General features: G+C 41.6%; 1 protein-coding gene across 3 annotated transcripts in view; it reads right to left on the reverse strand.

The window, feature by feature from the left end:
* The window catches only part of SYNDIG1 (synapse differentiation inducing 1), a 72,579-nt gene that overhangs the window by 37,813 nt on the left and 12,601 nt on the right, over nucleotides 1-22,165 (reverse strand). For all 3 annotated transcript variants that reach the window (XM_062573425.1, XM_062573426.1, XM_062573424.1), the window contains exons 2-3: nucleotides 20,269-20,837; nucleotides 11,099-11,236 (exon numbers count right to left, since the gene is read on the reverse strand). In XM_062573425.1, coding sequence (XP_062429409.1) covers nucleotides 11,099-11,236; nucleotides 20,269-20,748 — 618 coding nt within the window. In that variant the 5' untranslated portion in view covers nucleotides 20,749-20,837. The remainder of the gene's footprint in view (nucleotides 1-11,098; nucleotides 11,237-20,268; nucleotides 20,838-22,165) is intronic.

A 22,165-nucleotide genomic window follows, 5' to 3' on the forward strand; every position in this document is an offset into this window, starting at 1 on the left:
AGGATAAGGGATGCAGCGGAGCAGGGGTTCCCAACTGCATCCCTCCTGTCTTGTGCCAGGAGCCCTACTCTTTCATATCTGCTCTCTTCCACTCTCTTTGGAGGAAGCTGAGTCCCTCTGAGAATGAAAATGAATTTGCATTCACTCAACCAACCCTGACTCTTTCACACTTTTGGAAATAATACAAGAAATTACCTGTTGTGGAAATGTCATTCATAATCCATTGCTGATCATTCCACATAATAATACCACTCTGGCATGGGAAAAGTAAGGAGAAGAAAGATTTCCATGATATGAAAAGGTTGTTCCCCCCCCCATCATATAAAATATTGAATTAGTTTTACTGCCAACAGTACATTCAGACTATGTGTATTGATAGGTGCGCTTTAATGCCCTACCTCTGTGGATACACCTGAAAGAAAAGCATCCAACAAATGCGAGAGTTGTTTGTATTAGGAAATGACTCTTTGGGAACATTGCAGTAACATTAGATAATGAACTAATCTTTCACTTCTCAGTGAAAAATTCAACCACATTAGGCACAAGTGAACCAAGGGCTAGGAACAGGGTACTCCAGAGACAGGTAAGAGGTAGTATGAAGATTGTTTCAGACCAAGACCAGAGGTATTGAAGGAGGAACATATTTGTCTGTCTGAACACTCTTGGCAGCCTGAATTTCTAGTGGTGGCATCAGAGCATCAGTGGCTCAGTATTTTGTCCAGAGTTGTGGGAACAAAAAACAATCTCTCCATCTACTTTAATGGGATAGGTTTATCTCCTGTTGGCCTTGTGGCTCTCAATCTTTCTGGCTGACAGGAGTATAATTTTGTAGAAGTCCCCCTGGACAGTGCCACTAGCAACAGAAATCTGTCTTCTGTCATGTTGCCTCCCAGGGGCCCATGGTATGATTCTTCTTCTACGTCTCAGTTTTCACTTGAAGAAACCCTTGCGCTCAAAGGAAGAGTCTATAGGCTCACTGGGGGAACAGCGATAACAAGCATTTGCACTGCAGTAAAACCTCAGAGCGTAACCACTCTGGGGATGCATGTTGCTCAGGCACAATGGCTTAGAAAAGTGGCAGCCCTGAGGAATCTCTTCTTCTTTCAAATAGTGTAGGAGTTTATATGACAGCTGCCTGCCCCTCTTTAAGATTCTGCCCTGCAGTGGGCCTTAGATCCATCTACTTTGAATCAACAGGTAATCCAGTATTTATTTTAGGCTGGAGAGTCATTGCTCTTGAAAATGCAGTGTGGCATTTTAGGTGCAAATTGCACATCTGCAGGAAGATCTTAGTCTCTTCCTTTTTGACTTCCTTGTATTTTATACCAAAATATATAAAAAACATCGCTTCTGCTAATGGAAAGTCAGACAATCCAATGAGGAGTTAGAATTGTCTACTAGGCATCTTTGGAAAGAACAGTTTACTAGATTCAAGTAGAAGTGTTTTTCTGCAGCCCATTTGGAACAGATATGTAGATTGTAATCACAAGTGATCAATTCACTTTGCTGTACATCCAAACAAAGTAGTAATCCTGTAGCCCTCTTCAGAATAGCAGCTGAGAGATAGCAGGCTGCTTATTCAAGATTAGAATATAGCCCAGGGTCTCTGGTACACAATGTTGATTTTTCTGAGAGGAGAAAAATAAAACTGAGCATTCTGCAGACTGCCAAAGAAGTTAACCTTAAAAATCTTTGCTGTTGAAAACATCCCTTAATTTTACTGCTGCATGTATTAAACATCAAACATGCAAGCCTCCTTTCTTTTTTCTTTTCTTTTTTTTTTTTTTTTTTGAAAAGGAACCTGTCACTATGCAAGATGAAAGAAAACTCTGTTATATGAACAGCACCCAAAGAATTACTCCAGAAATACAGTCTGATTTCTTTATCATAGGAGAATTCAAGGAACATCACCTATCACCTTGGATGAGAGAACATTCTTCACTTTGCCTTGCCTTCTGATACAGCTGTTCAAGCAGCATCCAAAGTTGGATTTTTTTTGACTCCCCCAACAAGTGGTATGGGCAGAATGGGGTGGTGGGAGTTGGGGAATGGACCATGTTCCCTTCCCAGATTTGTAACTGATCTTTTTTCACCCTTGTTTTTGCAGGGAAACTGACTGGGGTGAAAATAACTGTCCAAACCCAATACAATGGGTTGTTTTGAGACCCATTGCTCTTCTGTGTAATATAGGTAAGCCCATTGAAAATTTATCAACAGATTATGATGTTTTCTATGGAAGCATAACATGGCATTTTTAGGCTTCGAACTGAAACAATGGTCACAGATAGGACTGAGATGCCATTTCATTCTGTGCATAGCCTCCAAGCATGGGAAGCTGTGCTCCTGAAAGTACAGAAGCCAGCAGCGACTTCTTCAGAACATCTCAAGCCAGTCTTTAGGAAAACTGCCTATCTTTTCATTTTGTGATGAATCCTTGGCATATGAAGTGTCTAAGATGGAATCAGTTATCAAAAAACATTGGAGAGCTCTGCTGGCAATAATTTTGCATTTCCCTCCACTTAGAAAAGCAAAGTATGAAAGCACAGAGTGGGCTGAATCTCTGTTGAAGCTGTCTGTCATAGCACCATTAACTTCTCGATCAGTAACCACTGACAGTAGCTAGGGAGCTGCCTTCTTGATTCCAGCTGCACTAGTGGTTGCAAAAAAATAAGGGCTGAACGACATTTCAAAAAAACACCTGAGGTGCTCAAAATACATTATCCCATCCATAAATCTGTCTGGATCTAAAGGTTAGGTATCTCAGACTTTTGCAGGGCTGGAAAGAGGTGCTTTTGTTTTCCAGGAGGAAACCAGTAACTGTTACTCCACAACTCCACAACCACACTCTCCTGGAGGGTACAAAATGTGCCCTATTCTTTTCCTTGGTCTGGAAGCATACTTCTTCTGCACCCTCTGGAATACCTGAGCCTACTAAAAAAAAGCCTGTGTTGATAGGATATCCCTGCTAATAGAATGCATCTTCACTGCCTAAGATTAAAAAAATGCAGGCCTAGACTAAAAGGTTGTTTAAACTCAGTGAGAGGTAAGTACCTAAACATCAGGGTGTCTGAACTCCCTAATTAATTGCTGTGGAAGATTTGTTACTCTTTAGATGACTCCACCAGAAATGGGAAAAAAAAGGCCTCTAAATGATTATGTCAGTTGTACAGACACACTAGGCTTACTGGTAAGAGCACAAGTAACCTGCTGAAGTTACATTATTCTGCACTGAAATAATCCTCACCATCTGTGAAATAATGAGCCAATACATGAACAACAAAAAGTACTGTCAGGACAAGAATAGGATGCCAAGAGGAGGTAATGTTTTACACTCTTGAAGCATGACTGCATTGACACATTCTGTAGCCCTGGCTGTCTCAGCATAATGTGCGAGGCATAAGTGTCTGATACAGAACAATTCAACCTAAAAAGTTTGACACTGGGCATGATGTTCTTATTAATAAAAAAGACCCCTCAACTCCTCAAGCATTTCAAATTGGTTTCATTTCTGGCCCAACAACTTCCTTGTAATTAAACACCTACATAATGAGCTGAACCCTCCTGAGAGTGTTACCTTTCCAATTATTTAAGATCAGCTTAAGGGCTAAAGTAATCAGGCCATTCATTAATCTAACCCCCTTTTGTATCTGTGATTTGTGACTTGGAAATGTGACGACAAGATCAAAGGGACAAAGAGAAGGAAGAGGAAATTATACAGGATATTTATAAAGTCTCATGACCCAAGACATCACCAAAAGCATGCTGAAATCAGCAACTGCTGACATGCAACACACTGCAGATCACCATTTTCAATGTGCACAAACCTCTTGCTTCTCAGGACATATCTACCCTAAAGGGAAGAGTTGGCAGAAGTAAAGTCTACTTGCACTGTAAGTGCTGTCTGGGAGCCAGCTCTAGCCTGGAAAGCAGCGAATTGGATGAGGTGACAGTTGGTAATCACCACTTCTCCATGGTTATAATAGTCTGAAGCAGCACTGCTTCCGGCAGCCCCTTAAGAGTCAAAGGACAATGAGAAAGACTCTGCAACTCCATTCTGGCTAGTTTTTCCTTCTCTGAAAGGAGCAGAAGTTGTAAACTTTGAATGTACTGGACCGTGTGATAACCTTTTGGCAAAGCCAAGGAATGTCACCCAAATGTCCTGAATCCAGGGCCAGGGATATCCATTGCAGAGCTGCTCTTCCAAGAATGAGAGACCCAGCACTTTCACATCATGACATATGTTCTTGGTACTCTCAGCAGATTTCTGTCTGCATCACTAATGAAAACAGCAGCTGCGTTTTTTAATGTTGGCACTGGCCGTGCTGTTCACCACCAACCTATGCCCAACAAGTCTGCCATCTGCATTATGGGAACAAGGGGAGGAGTGTGGACAAGTGGTCAGCAGTGACATCCTGCAGACCTGCTCCTTTGAATGAAGCCTTGTCCATGTCCTGGCCATGCAAATCCTCTGCTCCCTGCACGGTCTCTGCAGGCTAAGGCATGGAGCATTATGCTCTGAACACCTGCCTTTCAACCTGAGCCTTGCCCTTGCCCTTGCCTTACCCTTCAGGCAAGACCTAACTATAAGGGTAGGATGGCCTTATACAGGCTATCTCATTCCGTAACCTGCTCCTAAATTAATTCCGATAATCCTAACCTTCCTCCCCTCTGTTTCCCCACTCTAACCCAGCAGAGAGAAACTTCCTTCTCATTGATGCCATTTGTCCTTCCTAGTCTTTCAAAGCTTGTTGGATCCCCATACTTGCTTCTGCTAAACACCGTGAGATTGAAGCATCTTCACATGAGAAAGAGCCTGGACCTTGCTGCTGCAAAAGTGAGTGACCTGGCCCCATGGCTAATACTGAAGGGATAAGGGAGCACCATGATGCCACTTCTGTGCTGTCAGCCCTTGCTCTACAGTGTCAGCTCCCCACTAGGCTAGCTTCCAGAGAGGGCTTGAATCCATCACTGGATTCAAGTTACAGAGGTATCTCCGTGACTGCTGAGCACATTCTTTCACAGTCCTTTTCACAAGGACCAGGTCCCAAGAGTGTTATGTTGGACAAGTTGTAACTGTGGCCTGCTCTCAGACAAAAACCTGGTTAAATGCAATAACCATGTAGAAGTGAGCAGAAAGGGGGCAATTCACACCAGCTGAGAAGGTACTCTTAGGGATTTCAAGAAAGGGCCCCAGAAACTAGGAGTTGGATGGTCAATAAATAATAAGTATTAACTAAATAGAATCAATATTAATCAACTATTATGCTTGAAAGAGGCTCAGAGAAACCCACAAGTCAAGATATTGGTCATCTTTCTAGTGGCTAGGAAACAACTTGTAAGCATCAAATCTCCCAGGACCAGGGCCTCTCATGCAAGTACAGCAGATGTACCAAGGCCCTTGGCTGCTATGGCAAGGGACCTGCACAGAGCTCGGCTGGGAAGGTTTCTGCCACAGAATTCCTAAGCTCCTCTCACAGGATTTTGACTCGTGGATAATTTCAACTCCTTCCCAAAATAAAAGAGAGTTTGGTTGTCCAGAGGTTTTCTCATAACCTTTTACAGTTGCGCAACTTCCAAACCTGTTTCTTTGTTACTAGGATGCATGCATATGCATGCCCTAACATGCACACCCAAAGCCAACCAAACAATACAGGGATTCACTTTTGAATTATCAGGACAGATAGCTCAATGGTTTGTGTGACTGAAGGCAAAGAAAAGGCTGGGTAGCCCCAGAAAGAACATACAAGCGATTCTACATCCAAACAGTCTGACTGAGAGCAGCAGCCCTGCTTTACACCAGGAATTGTGTGATTTGATTATCTTAGTCCAAGACACCAGAAAAGGGCTTTCTCATATAAAGTTTAAGAAGGTTAAAGCTCAAATTTCTTTGAAAGTCAGCTTCTTTGTATAAGTGTCACTACTTAATCCAGGAAATGACACAACACTAAAAATCAAAAATTCTTTTTGAAAATATAAGAGCCTGGTGTCTGCTCATTAGCTATTCTCTTGCCTTAGCTATATTAAGGCACATCTTGCAAGTAAAGCTTGGCCTATTGGCTCATATATAGCAATTAAAGCAAAATACTTCAGGTTAATTTACTCTTTGCATGTGCCGTTCCACCTCACATACAAGGGAATGAAGCACCATACCTTACAGCCTTACTGTGTACGTAGTCTCATGGCCATGGATGCTGGCTTCTTGGCCATTCTCTGTCTTCCAACTCAGAAGCATGGAGCAGAGAGGATAAAAAGCCAGGATGGACTAGTAGAACACACACAGGTCTTACTAGCACCACCAGCTATTTGGTGGAATGTGGCAAGTCGCACCACTGTCCTGTATTGGTTTTCACACTTGGGTTGGGGTCCAAAAGTCAGATTTATAAAGAATAAAGAACAGATAACACCTGGCTGTTATTTCAATGTTATTTTCAGCAGTGGTTAGATGTCAAATTTTGAAGCAGGCAATCAAAGAAAGTGAAATACGTTAATGTGTCCTGAAATTACAGTCTCGGGTCTCTAATAAATGTTGAGGTCATACTGTCTTCCTCCTTCCAGTGGGGACACAAAGATTATCTCTCTGTTCTACCTTGTGATTGCCAAAACAGGTCAAAATACAATTTTTTAGAAGTGTCTCTCTCTGAAATTTGGTAGAAAGTAATGAAGAGGTTCAGAAGTTATCATGAGGAAAGACAAGCTACTGTTATGATCTGCATCCATAAGAAAGTAAGAAAAACTCTTTTCACCATTGCACAATCCCTACTTTTCCTTAAAGTCAAGCAATGATTTTTGGCACTTTGCCCACTTGAGAAATGCATGGGTGGTGGAAATAATTACAGAGCAGCGCACCCCTCAATCACTGTGTGAGGGGAGTAATTACCACGTAGAATAAGCACAGCAGACAGGAAGTGATTGCTTTCGTGCATTTGGATGCAGTGTGCTGCCTGAAAGATTTCACGTTCTGCCAGAGAGGAAAGTGGGACTGGATTTTGAAAGCTATTTAGGCACCTAAGCATGCAGAGAAATCCAGTGGGATTTTCAAGTGCATGTCTATGCCTTTTGAAAAACCCACTAAACCTGTCTCGGTCTCAGAAAGCCAGAGGAAATCTGGCTTCTGCTGCTTGCAAAAAATGCGAAGAGGGAGAAGCCTGTGAAAATTTACATTGCCACAGGCAGTGAGGTTAAGCAGGAAGGATTTGGGGATGACAAAAAAGTTACACTATCTGCAGGTTAGGAAGGACTTCCTGCTGGTCTGACACAGCTCTGGGGAGATTATATGGAAGCTGGATGGATGAAGTGTTACATGTTGCTGTTTCTGTTTCGGCCAAGCTGGCATCTCAGACTCTGTGGGGAGGACTCAGGAGGGGTAGAGGGCTCCAGAGGACCACCTTCACCCTTCAGGAGAGCAGATACAAAATAAACTCTAGTCCGCACAGGTAGACCCTCTACAGCTGTGTTGTTCAATACAGATGGGCTCCAGGAAGCCTTAAGTCAGCAGCACATCACTGAGAGCCTTGATGGAAACACTAAGTCCTATACAGAGTGGAAATAGCCACTACAAGAAGTACATTACTTTTGTGGAGCACAGGGAAAATTATTTTTTTAGTTCATAAGAGCATCTGTGAAGCCTTATGGCATCAATCCTCATGCAGTTCTTTTGCACCGTGACACAGATGTATGCAACATAACTGTATCGCCAGGTGCTGCGAGGTTTGAACTGAGAACACCTGTTCCTTTGGAGTGATGTGCACTGCAAATATATCTTCTGCAAATTAGGTCTAGATCTGTAAATGCATTGGGGTCCTAAAGAAGATCAGATTTTTGAAAAGAATTTGCCACAAATGCTAAGTTCTGGCCAAAAGAATCCAGCTAGTGCGGTTGCCTTTGCAATTCCTATGTGGTATTATTTTTCCCAGACTGGAATTTCCTATAGAACTACCCAAGAGATTTCTTGAAAACTTAAAATTTAATAGAGCTCCAGCAACAGCAAAAAAAAAAAAAAAAACCAACAAAAAAAAAAACAAAAAAAAAAAACTTTGAATGCAAATGCTAAGCTTTTATCATTAATTATAGCTCTGACTTTTGACAAAGGATGAGGAATGTTAGGCTACCCCTTTGTGTTAACAGGGGATCTCAAATACTATTCAGGAATTCAAGCTAAAAGATCTATATAAATAGAAATCACATGCTAATAAGACATAATATTTTACTACCTCACATATAAAAGATCATTCTGAACGCTACCTCATTTCATCAAGTCTCTCACCTTGTTTTCTAAAAGCGGAAATTAAATGCTTAGAACTGTCTTAATCCATCATTTTATCTGACAGTTTTAGAAATGTCCATTAAAACTTTGCTATATAGCAGTCATTGCCAAAACATAGGAAATTCCAGGAATTGAATGAGTGAATTACTGATTCTGACACTTTATTTGTGAGATGCCAACATCAAATACTACAAAGGCAGGCTGTCCTCTTTCTGGCCTACCTGACCTCCATAATGATTAATTATTCAAATATATTTCCTGGAGGCTGTTTCTTCATAACCCTGTAAAATTACTGTCAGGTTTATGGGTCAAAGTATGAATTTGTATGACTGTTAGTATTAGTCTAGTTGGGTGCAGGATTTTGTCTTATTTTAGGGATTTCTCAGCAATACAAGGTTTTGGTCTTAATTTGAGCTCACTAGCCTCTTCCACTGAAATGATCTTCCACTGGAAAATGCTGATTTTTTGAATGTGGGGCTTTGCAGTACTACCAGTTTCAGTGAAGCCTCATGGTTTCTCAAGGCCTTGATGGACTTTCCAGAGGGGAAGACACACAGCAAAGATACCTGCCTGGGAACTTTGGGAACAGACAGACTAATATGCTTGTGCTGGACCAGACTGAGTAAGGATTTGACCACCTTTCTGTACAAGATTTGAGAAATGACTTCTCAGCCTACTGACCCACTGCAGGGTCTCAGAGAGATGGGAGGAAAGGAGCACGCAGGGGTGGGATGACGATGACGACTATCTTTTTGTTGAGAAGGGAAAAGATTTCTACTTGCAATGCAAAAACAGAAATAGAAGTCAAAGTTTCTCAAAAAAGCAGTACCTTTTCCTCACTGGATCTAGCCAAAGCCTACCTTGGTGAATCCAAGGGGTCAGTTAATAGAGATTTATTCACTGTCTTGCAAACAAATATAAGCAAAGCACCTGCCTGACCTTTCTTGCTGATGGCTTCTAATTTTAAGCAACTACATTCAGCAGTTCCCCATCATTAGGCTAAACTAATCCAACTGTACATTTCCATTTTTTTTCAGTGCCTAAAACCTTCAGCACAATAAGATGATCTTTCCCGGCTCTCTTGTGACCTTTACCACCTTCAGTACGTTGCTACCAAGGTCTTCCAGATTCATGCAGCCACCGGGAACAGTTCACAGCTATTGCACGTGTCCTGTGCATAGCTTAGCCAACACACTAGGTCTCAGCGCATTTGACTTCTCAGCCATAATGCTTTTTAGTACTTTATTATGTTGTTTGTTTTCCTTTTAGTGGATTATGTTGTGTTCTTATTATCTAGATAAAACTAGCTAGCAATCTCTAGGCCTTCTGAAGGACACTACTTCAGGAAATCAATGAATGCACTATTTTTACCAACACAAAGCACATACAAACATTGTATTAATAGTGTCAGGCTCAGAACTCTTTTTTCCCTGCAGTATCAGTAAAAAATCCTGCCTAGCCCACATGTGCAAAAGGCATGGCCATTAAAACTGCTGATGAATAGCTCTGCCTGAAGGACCAAACTGCAGAATACCAAAGTGCATGGACTTCTCATCTATTTTTTTACTTGTTATTTTCATCCTTATCAGGCAAATATGACCCAAACCTTGAGAAGTAAATGGCACTCAGATAAGGAAATTTGTTATTTTCTACTGGACAAACTTTAATTGTCTCAGAAGCTTGGAAGTTCAATGAAAGACATTTCCTTTAAAGTAAAAAATGGTAGTACTATACCTCTTTGATATTAAAGACTAGCTTTCCTCTGATCTAAGTGCCTGGTCTGGCTTGACAAATACGCGGTGCTGGTAAATGTTTAGAGCAGGCAGATTAGAAAGGCAGGTTAGAAAGTTAATGATTTTGGTGCGGTGGAGTACAGACTGTAGCTTCCAATAGGCCCTGCCACTATCAGTAAATAGAAATATAAGTGAACATTTCCTTGCAGCCACTGATGAGACTATCAGATGAGACTCCTTTTCTGTCATGTTATGCTATCTGCCATGCTGAGAAAGAAACTCAATAATTACTCTGCAGGCACTGATGAAGACATACTTGTCGAAACAAATGATGAGGCATTATGTGGTTGTTAGGCAGAGGCTGGAAATCAGCAAGCTCTTCTTAGGAAGGAAACAAACTAAAGCACTTGTGATGGTGCCCTCCCTCCCGTCAATGTCTTCCTACTTCCTGCTCTTCCTACTCTTCTTCCTACTTTGCCATGGTCCTTCCCTCCCGCCCCCATAACCTCTCTCATAGAGAGGCCGTCAACTACCACTTCTCTTGTTAGAAGTATTTCTGTATTAAAATTGGACGAGAGGAACAAACTGAGTAATTTTTCACAGAGAAAGGTTTTCCTGGAAAACAAATCCACTTCTGCAGAACAACGTTTTTTCTGCTCCTGGAAGGACATTAACTGGTTTACTTTTCCAAATCATCAGCTCAGGAAATAACAGATTAATTTTTCCCAGTGAGAAACCTGAGCATTTAATATAGCAAGGTGTTTTCCACTAGAAAATCATGCCCACAGAAAATGCCTGGCTGGACATTGTATAAAGTGACATAGAACCAGACCATTGCAAATTAAAGCCTAAAATATTTTGTAGCTTTCTCTGTCAGTAAAATATCTCACAAGACAAGCACCATTATCATGGAAACATATCAAGCAGGGGACAGAATCACACAGAGGTCACCCTGCTTAGCCACGTCCTACCACCCTGAGAGAGTGTGTCTCCCATGTTTGGGTCTTGGTTTGGGTCTTGGTGAGCTTTCCTTGCTGTTGCGGAGTCATAGCCACTGCTTGGATGTAAAGCTCTGAATTAGCAGGAGACATTTTTGCATTACCTCATGAGACAGGTAAAAGGCAGCAATTCCCAGTGGCCAGAAGCAGCAGAGCATGGAGAATACAGTGAGGCCGAGATGGTCTCTTGGTGGCATCATCAGGAAATTGTCTTCACTCTCAGTGTCACTTGAGTAATCACTCTGGAATAGCAAGGGAGAGAGAAATGTAAGGGTGCTGGTTAATGATATTATTACTTCTCTGCCACAGGGAAAGGCTGTGATCACCTGTGCATAAAATTCTGTCCAGTCACTCTATGGTGTTTCTTCCACTGAGTCTCCAGTCCTCCTCTAATACTAACAGTGGAAGTCTTCTGGTGCCTTACTTATGACAACCTCACCCTGGGGTCTCTACCATGCAGGGCTCTTTAGATGGGTCCAGTTCTGGCCATTTTTATCCCTTTTTGGCAGAGGCTGCACACCCATTCTGCTCTGCTATGGCCCCACAGAAGAATGACGGGACCACAAGAGTCTCTGTGGAGACTACCTGTCTGATATTTCAAACTATCTTTTCTTTTAGATGAAGATGAAATGGAGCAAAGATTTTCTAGATAACTTTAATCGAGTGATGAACCAGAAAATTACCAGTTATGTTGCTTTCTAAAGGGATTAAATACTCTCAAGTTGGTGGAATCATGACATTTTTGAGAGTTTTCATGTAGACTTGAGAGATGTTTATCAGATTGCAAGAGAATAATAACAGGAGTTTTCCTAATTATGTCAACATAAAAACTCTGATCAGGAAAGATGAAGTCATCATAGTAATATTCTAATTTAATAGTAGAGTCACACTGTGAACCCAATTTCAATGGTTGAAGTCCTCACAGGAACAGGAGGAACAGGTACATAATTGATCAGATGACTTGACTGTCAATCACCAACAGTGACAGAATAATTTTGGTCAGAGGGATCTGGATTTTGTAGCTTAGAAAGAAACCAGAAGAGCTACCCCCCCACCAAAAAAAAAAAAAAAAGAAAAAAAAAAAAAAGAAAGAAAAAAGAAAAGAAAAGAAAAAAAGAAAAAAAATCATAAATCTCAAATCAAATAGCAAAAGGTACATCTTACTCCTTCCAGCTAAACATTCATTCCTTCAATCCAACCTTCCTCCCTAATGTTCTCTCTCTTACAACATGCCCCTTGCTACTCCCAAGCCTGAGCTTTTCTAATGGTCTTCCCTTTCCAGAAACCTTTGTAATATAGGGAAATTTTCAACAATTTGGCTAGCTAGTTGGCTGTCTTCACTTGCTCTTGGTTCTGTAATAGCTGTACCATGACACTGGCACAGGATTGGATGTTAGGCATGTTGAGGAGGCAGAATTACTGTTAGCAGTTACAGTCACCTCGGTTTAATCAACTAATCTAGCATAATCAGTGATATTCTTGTTCATAGCAGTGTTCTTTTGATGTTTAACAGCCTCCATATAAATTTACCTGGAACTTTTCATAGTTATGTCACAATTTCATTAACCTGACTGAAAGCTTTTAACCATTGCAGAATAAGCTAGAGAATATCATGACTAATAATTTTCAAGGTTCAGGTGGTGAGCAAAATTATACAGACAACTTCTTCTTTATTTATGTTGGTTTAGAGAAGTTTAAGCAATCTGAAATACCAAACTGATGCTTTCTAGACACCCACAGCCAGCCTATCCATGGCTCGTCATTAACTTGCAATCAGCATGTTGCTTCTGGAAGGGGATTACTGCAGAGAGCAATAAAGAAATCCATGCTAGACCAGGTGATCTGCCACATTCTCCTAAATTGCATTCTTTCTTTCAGAGAATAGTAATCAACAATATAAAGTAAATATTCCTTATCTTTATGCGAGTGACAAGGCTCCCAACAATCCCCTGAATTCATGTGAAAGGCACGTGTGTAATCACAGCATATTCATGCCTTGGCAGATGGGCAGCTGCAACAAAGTGGCTCTCAGCGGCTTATGCTGTGAACTGTTAAGAAGGGTGAAGCTGCTGCTAATGCAACGTACTTTGGTATCATTATTCATCATGTCAGCAGGGTGCTCACTGGGCCTTACTTTATAGCCCCTAGTCAGGGAGTGGAGTATTTCCACAGCAAGTAGACATCAAATTCATGCAAGGAGCTGTTCACAGCAGGAGCACAGCAGGTGTTCTCCACCCCACCTTCTGGAGGAGATGGTCTCACCGTTGTCTACTAAGGAAGAGTAGGGAAATAAGCCTCTTTCCTGAGATAATTTAGCTAGAAGAATAATAGTACACAGCTCAAGCTAGGGGTGGTGACCCTTAAAGCCCACTTGGGCTTTGAGTAACAACAATAAAGCAGAAGGTCTCTCAACATAGCTGAAAGATTGTTCTTTGTTTTATAGCTTACTTGCCTTTCTTTGTGCTTCAGGCTTCAAAGCAGTGTGCCCCTATCCCCACCTTTTGCAAATGGTACCACGCAGTTCATCCACAGTCCCTACCACTTACATGCTGTAGCCTGGGAATATCACTGTACCATGTCAGAGTGACAACTCAGAGGAGTCATGATAGAGAAAGGGAATTGTTCTAGATCCTGGCTATAATTAACAAGATTCATTGAAAGGCATTTGGAGGCTATAGAAGGTAACTTCCCAGCCATGCTCCCTCACCAAGGTCTGGATAATAAAGGTTAATATCCCTTGGCATGGCTCAGTATCTCTAGACTCCAGTGGCTTCTCCTTTAAGGGAGAAAAATAAATCAAATACTAATGAAGCATAATCACTCATGTAATGCATTAATATTGTGTCTACTGAGGAATATAGAGACATAAAGCATGTCCTATGAGATCAAACCAATGATCCATTGAACCCAGTGTTATGCCTCTAACAGCAGCAGCAGGACATGGCAAGTAAAAAAAGCACATGTGAACATGGTCACTTTGCCTGCAGCACATCCCCTGTGCTCGCCAAACATCCAAAACTCTTGTGTGAAAGATGTTAGAAAGAACAGCCTTGCCAATTCCTTTTGATATCTGCTTGTGGACTCCTTCTCCATGAATTTAAACCCCTTTGAACCTACTGATCCTTCACGACCTCCTGTGCAACAAGTTCACCAAATTTCACTACCTGCTGTGTAAAGAGTGATTTTCTGTTATTTGTGTTAAGCCAATCTGTTACTAGTTTCCCTGAATGTTTCCTGGTTCTACCTGGAGCAGGTTCGGTGAACAACAGTTCTGAATTCATTCTAACCTTCACCTTTTGTATTTTGTCAAACTGGCTCATGCGTCTCTTGGCCTTCCAAAATGGAGAGTTCTAACCTTTTTCACCACTCTTTTTGTAAGTGGACTGCTATATCCCTTTGATCATTTGTAGCTGCCCTTTTCTAACTCCACTATGTCCTTAAGAAGCAGGGACCACAACTGCACATGCCACTCACAATGTGGGTGCGCCTAGCTTTTATATAGTGGCAAAATGATGCTTGCCCTCTATATTGTTCTTAGTACAATTCTTCATGACACTCCCCATTTTGTTGGATTGTTAGCTCGCTCTGAACACTGTTCTCTGAGATTTCACAGAACCACCAATGATTTCTCTATAGTCTCTTTCTTGAGTTGTAGCTCCCAGTTACAAGCTCAGCATCGTGTCCACATGGATTATTTTTCCATAAATGTATTACTTTCCATTTATTTACAGTGGGACTCAACTGCCACCACTTTGCCTACTCAGTTTTGTGCAGTCTTTTGAGAGTTGTTCTCCACTGCCATGGCATCTGAATACCTAAAAGCTTAATAAAATCTGCAAACCCAGATATTTTTTTGACCACTCCCTCGCCAGGTTATTGATGAAACTGTTGAATAAAATCAGCCCTAGCAACAGCTCCCACTGCTGCCTCTTCTGTTTTCAGAAATGACCATTAAATCCTATCCTCCTCTGGAAGGAACTCTTTAAAAGAAGAAATTACTAAATCCAGAAACCTTTGGGCACTAGTAGATCACCTCTCCATGTGCAAATTTCATGGCCTTGCATAAGCCACATGCCTCCATCATGCCACACCTTTCACAGAGCACTGTTGTGACCAGATCCCCACAGCAAGATGTCTGAGCAGCTGCTGCTGAAAGAACCATTGCAGTAAAGCTTCTCCCTTGGCTCCATCCTGCTTGTGTACTTTCATGTCACTGTGGAGAGCAACTGGGAAAAAAGAGATCACCCAACCTTGGCCTGGGATGCTGAAAGCTGTATGAAGGGATCAGAACCATTGTATCCAAGTTTTAATTACTAGTCTCATCAGTTTTGATCTTCTAAGATACATGTGACTGCAAAAGTCTACAACTCATCATCAACTTACAAAACTGCAAAATTTTAAAGCAAAGCTAGTAGGGGGCACAAGAGGAATCCAGTGCTGCCTCTGGAATCAAAAAAGAATAAAATACCTCTAAATAAAAGGAAAAAATGTTGGAATGCCAAACATCTAGAAAAGAAAACTTCATTTCTCATGTGAGAGAACTAATGACAAGAAGGAACCATGACAACCAAATTGCAACTCAGAAGAATATAAGGATTCTGAACGAAGACTGAGAAGAATGAAATACTGCACAATTTGTTGTTCTGCAATGAAACTAGGCTTAGAAACCATCATATATAGCTGGGGAGTAATGTTATGCCTCGTAATTTTTGCTGGATCAAGCCTGTGTGTTTTGTGCACTCCTGTTTTACATTACTTTCCAGGAAATAAAACATCCTAGAGACTGCAGACTCCTGCTTCCAGCAGGTATTCTATTGCAATTTCAGCTGTCCAGAATTCCACTCAGATGTGGTTGTTTAGAAAGTCCCTTCCAAAATGGGATCTTCATGTCTGAATTTTATTTCTGCATAAGCATTACAGGAACATAAATGTAGCTCTATACAGTGTTCCATGCTTTATTAGTTAAAGTCCATTTTTCCCTGTCAGAGAAAAAAGGTGATTTCCCTACCTCAGACCAGTGGGTACTTCACTGTAACTGCTTCCAGAGGAAAGCTGTTGCTGGTTTGTTCTGGGCACGCACTGCCCAGACCATTGGCTCTTCCAGTAATGTCGCATGTTTATCCCAGCTTGCTCTTTGTCCACACTGCAGAGCTGTGCAGAAGCGGAACCCCACCATGTTCAGCACCCCAAGGGATGTTCAAGAAGTCTTTCTGGATGACTGGACCCTGGGGGGAGGTTTGGGACACAACAGCTCTGCTCTTCTCAGTACAAAGCAGGATATTGTAAGTCTATGCAAGACTTACAGCTGCTGGCATTAGAATAAAATATGCCTGTCGTGGGACTCAATGTGCACAAAGCCCCTTCAGGACCCTTTTTTCAAATTGCAGAAGAGACACAGCCAAGAGGTCCTTGAGAATGCTGAGAAGAGGGGTTAAATGGAAGAGAAAAAGGCTTAGGATCCACCTTCTGTTTCTTTGTATTCTTAGGCTCAGGCTGGAGCAGTGAGTTTCACAGCAGCATGAAGCTCTTTGCAGGGGAAAAAAAAGAAGGGAGGTTTAGCTTGAAAGCACTACATTTCCTTTCTTCTTTTACTTCCCAGAACATTCTGTTTACTTCATTCTGCAGAGGTTGTTTCAGACATTGCTCAGGAAAAGAAATAGGTTTTTAAGAGAGAACTCTGATGTATTCTTTTGTGCCACACACATGAATAATTCACCTTGTTGCAGTCCTGCATGTCATCAATAGCTTGGGTTTCTCTAAACAAGCCAGCTCTCTAGGGGTTAGGAGGACTAGCAGGAGTGTAGTATGACAAATGATATTTCTGGATACATGATGGCAGTGCATTTACACATGAACTCTAATAGGGTGGTATTTCAGCTAGGAACTCACATAATATTTCACTGGCATCACATTTGACAAGTTGTCTATCTATTAGTAGTGGCATAAAGAACTCATAAGATATTTATATGCATTCCAGCAATATCTAAATAGGGAATCATTTGATTCCAGGGATGGGCACAGAAAGGATAAGTTTAAACCTTTGACAGAATGTGCAGCCTTCTTCTTTCATCCCTGGTAATTGCTGGAGCAAAGTGGGGCAGGATATGCTAATGAGAGCTGTTTCAGAAATGTTCTTCCCTCTAGACAATTATAATTTTCATAGGCAGCCTGAATAACATTACACCAGGACCTGAAAAACACTGCTGGTAAAAACCATCAAGAAGTTAAACATGGTTAAACAGTTGTAGTAATGGGTAGGACACTTAGTTTGGACGTCTCCTGTTCCTCTGCCACATCTCCCAGGATTTTTTCGGGTCCCCAGGCTTGGAAAGGGAAGAAGATGTTTTCCTGCAAGCTCTAGTAACTTACTGAAGCACTGCTGAGCTGAGCAGAGCCATCCCGAAGGCAATGAGAGATAACAGAGCAGCAACCCCTACAAGGTGGCTGGGGGGCTATTCAAAGCCAAACCAAATCACTGTCAGTCAAAATAGCTGCTGTTCTCCAGAAACTTTCTCTGCAGCAGTTTTCTGCAAGAAAACAATTTTTTCTGGTTATAAACAGCCCAATTGTCTTCAAACAAAACTTTGGAAGAAACACATGACTGGCAGGGTCCATAAAAGTTGTTCCCTGCATGTGGTCATGGCTCCCCGTAAGTATTACATAGTGGAAATCTTACAAATGGGTGAATTATATTTTTCGCCATATCTTAAGAAATTAAAAATCCAGTCCTGAAAATCTGTGGGCAGGTGCTTGGCACTAACAAGTGCACTGTTAGGGAGAGAGAAAAAAGGCAAGAATGGGTACAGCTCACAACCCCAGGGTCTCATAGAGGGCATTTTATTGAAATGCATGAGTTGGTAATTCACTTGCCCTGCCCTGATGCACACATAATAGGAGGTGGCCTTAGGCTTTTGAAAGACAGTAGCTTTTCTGTACAAAGCTCCCTGCTTTTGCTAAGATTTACAAAGATATTCTTACTTCTTGCTTTTCCCAGTCAAAATTAAACCACTGTCATCACATTTGAGGTTGGACTAGATGATCTCCAGAGGTCCCTTCCAACCTTACTGATTCTATGATTCTATGATCACACAGCTCCCAGACCAACATGGGGCACTCAGAGGCACCCAAAGTCTTCCCGTCATTATCTGAATCCTCTGGTTTCACAGTGGCCTCAAGTCATCACTGCTCACAGCAAAAGTTTACACAGCAAAGAGCTACACTGTCTGAGGGAGCTGCTCTTCTTCAGCTGGTCACTCATTGCTGGCCTTCTCTCAAATGACCAGCAGATCCAAATATGGTACCACGCCCCAGCTCCTATCCAGAACAACAAACTTGTTCAGACCCTTCAAAAAGGGACCTGTTTTTACAATTTTCTCCCCCAAAGAAGTCCCAAAGCAGATAGGGATAAAGGCAGAAAAGCCTTACAAGAATTGAGCCTTGATCTGCTGTTACACTATGCGGCTCCCATCCTTCTATGAGCTGTGGTGTGGCAGGCAAAAAAACAAGATATTCAGCAATGTGCTGTGAATCCTGGATGGCAAAATCATTTTTTTTAAGTGTCTCATACTATGGATGCAAAAATTTGTATTACCTTCTCTTGCTGTTCTCTTTCAAAACACTTGATGAAGTCAATTTCCTCACACCTCCAGTTTTACAGGTAGTTTTTTAGGAGCACATGTTCTCTGTGGAAAGCTGACCCAAACCTCCTGTAGTACACCTTTGAAGAGGTACCCTGATTTAAGACCCTACTTTGTAAAGACTACTTAAAAAATCTCGCAGAGAAAAGGGAAAAAAATTTTGATAGGAAACTTTTTATTTCTCCTTGTCCTGCCTATTTTTCTGACCTTACTAGCTCATCCTCTGGCAGTTATTACAAACACCTTGCTGGATTTGGATTGACTAGAGCGAGACATTTTTTTAGCTGCCAAAATGTCAGGCCAATGTGTCAACAACACCATTAAGCAATTATATGCTTGCTGTGGTCACTCTCATGAAAACTACCGTGTGGGAGAAGCTAGAGTAAAAAGGCAGCATTTAGGCATTTTGTTTCAGTTAAAAAAAAAAAAAAAAAAAAAGAGGAAGCTTTTAACAGCCACTTCTGAAGTGTTGTAGAAAGGTGTGATTTGAGTCAACACCATCACAGGCCTTGTAGACAAACTTTTGGCTTTCTGTGAAGATATTGAGTACTGCATTAGTGGTACAAACTGGGAAAAACACTTCTCTCTCCCTACCTTATCAAAACAGAGAGAAAAGAGAATAAAAGAAACGTCAGGCTTTTGTGCTGCCCCTGTGCTGATCACAGGGTGAGATATCAGTATTATATGAGGTGAAAACAGAAGCTTTAAGTCTTGTTATGTCTCATTAGAGAAAATTCCTGCAAGAGTGAAACACAAGAAAATAGCCTCTTGATCTTGGACATTCAAACTACAATTTTCCTTCAGACAGGTGACTGGGTCTTTTCTAAGTTAGGAGCCTGTGACTAGTGTTGGACAAAGTTTGGGGATTAGCAGTATTATATATACCCTCCATCCCTACATACAATGCCAATGATAAATCTGTACAATAGTTGGGCATCTGGTTTCAATCAAAAAGCAAAAGATTTTTTTAAGTTAAGAATGTATCATTTAAGAAAGAATGAAATTGATTTCCACAGTGTGCACCATTTGGAAAACAAAATATGTCTTACTTTAGTGTGAACAATTAATGAAGCACAGAAAGCTAAAAAGAAACATTGCATTTGGGGTCTAATGAAGTGTTTCACTTCATCAGAACCAATTTTTTGATTTCAGAGGGAAGGGATTCATTGTGGCAAGAAACCCAAAGACTTTTGGTTGTGTTTTCATTCAAAGACAGAAATGTCTCACGGTTGAGCCAGTAAGCAGAACAACCAGCTTTATGCCCAACTCAGTTCAAGAGAAAGTAACAGATGATGTTGGTCTGCTATGTTAAGACATGCTCCATGTATGTGGACAGATCCTCCTGGCCCTGGCCTTAGGAAGCATTTAAGCACAAGTCTTTTTCCGATTGTGAACAGTCCTTTCAGAAGCAGGAGGGAAATGCTCATCCCCATTAGGGTAAGTGGGAATTTTGTCCTTAGTATTGGGAGAGTCAGGACTTTACCCAACAAGTAATGATCAGCACTCATTCGCTGTCCTGGCCAGAGGAGAGAGTTATATAGCTGATCCCATTCAGATCAGCATTTGGAAGCAGCACGTGTAACAACAGATTTTTCCTCCCCACCTGCCTTTCCCACAGATTCCAAATAACATCTGACCTCTAGCTCTTGGAAATCTTCTTCTTCCTCCACATCGTAGGAGAGAGTGTGAATCTTGATGTCATCTGCTGAGAGGTCAATGAATTTGCCATCTGGGTACTCCAAGCTGTCTTTGGTAGGGGAGTGGTCTTCAATGAAGGTGGTTTCACAGCACTCAGAGCTGATGTTCTCCCCCCACGAGCGCAGCATATTCTCCGAGTAGAGGATAATGTTGGGCCGGTAGTGAGACTCCACGGTGTGCTGCAGCATGTTGGGATCCAGGAGCTGTTGCACAGGGTCATTCCTGCCATTCTCCAGGCAGCTCTGTGAGGAAAGGCTCCCCACTCGGTGGCCTTGGTACTGGGGGGTTGGGTACACAGAGACCAGACCATCCCGACTCTCTGCCACTAAGTTCCTTGTATTAATTAAACCATTCCTCTTCCCGGTTTCAGCTATCTTATTGTGCGTTAGCACACTGTTCTGTTCAATCAAACCATCCATACTGGGAGATGTCTCAGGGAATGGGACGGGTTGTCCTTATTTCTTGTACCTTAGAAGCAGGTCACGCTGGAGCAGTGGCTCCCATTTTCCTAAGGAAGAAAGGAAATACATACTAAGGTGAGAACATAAGTGCTAAATAACGTATCAGGGCACCCAAATCAGCTTCTCTATGGTATCATCTCATGAGGAAATACCTCCCCACCTATGCACACACACTGCTCTATTCTCCAAATATATCCCCACTTACAGAGGTGAAAAAAAAATCCATGAGCTAGACTAGAGCAGATGACAACATATGGTGACAGAGGACTTCCTGAGATGCATTGCTAATGGGGGGGGGGCACTGCTAGAGAGCAGGTTTGATACCTCCTCCATCCTTCCACACATACAACACTGTCATTTTGGGGACAATCTCCCCTTCTCCTAAGCACTCAAAGGGGAGAAGTTTTTCTTTTAAAAAAGTTAAAAGGATAAAAGGACCATTTTCAGTTCTCTGAGAGCTGCAATTACAAAGGCCAGGCTGCTGATGTCTTTAACCATCAGTTTCTGTGGCTCAGGTTTCCTCTTGGCAAGTACTTTACTATCCTTTGAAAATCCAGCTAAAGGAAAAACAAGAAACCAGCTTTCTCTAAATTAACCGAAAAAAACACTATCTGAGGGCAACATCAGATCTGACCCAGAGGAATTAAAACTCTTCTGAATATGGCTTCAAATCCTCACTGCTGCTCTGCTTGTGCTACTTCCACCAAGGCCTCTGAGGCTGCTGTATGGTGACAGATTAAAGGGCTGTGATGGGGCTTGTTTGCGTGATCATCCCCACACAGATCCACTTAGAAAAAATGAATGCATGAACAGGTCTTGCCTGAGCCCTGAGACCTCTTCCTATCCTTGCTCACAGGAACAACAATTGTTTTCTGTCCCACCTGGCTCTGTTTTGTGTGACTTGCACTGAGGCATGAGAAATCAAAGGGATAACTCAGGCTAAAAGTACTTATATCTAGCCCAAATAACTTCTCCCCAGGACACCAGTTTTGCCCTCATGAAGCGAAATGAAACTGCTTTTTGAAGTATGGATGTATCTGTCATACCAACAATGAGCTCAGGATCTTGTTTCTATGCCTGATCCAAATCACAGAAATGCTCCTGGCTTTAAAGAGTTTCATATTTGATTTTCTAAGGCCAAATCCTTAATACGAGGTTAAATCTCCCCAAAGTCCTGCCTGGAGGAAAAACAGAATTATATACATGTTTGTATAATTTTATATATGTGTATGTAAACACATACGTATATAATATATGCACATATATGTATTGATATACATGTATGTATGTATGTTTATAATTTTGACTTGGTGCTTCTCTCTAATCTCTCTTCATATCAGAGATCCTTTTACACAGCAATGGCTAGTACAAGCCT

This window comes from Rhea pennata, chromosome 3 (genome assembly GCF_028389875.1).
Source record: "Rhea pennata isolate bPtePen1 chromosome 3, bPtePen1.pri, whole genome shotgun sequence".
In the NCBI taxonomy this organism is placed as follows: domain Eukaryota; kingdom Metazoa; phylum Chordata; class Aves; order Rheiformes; family Rheidae; genus Rhea; species Rhea pennata.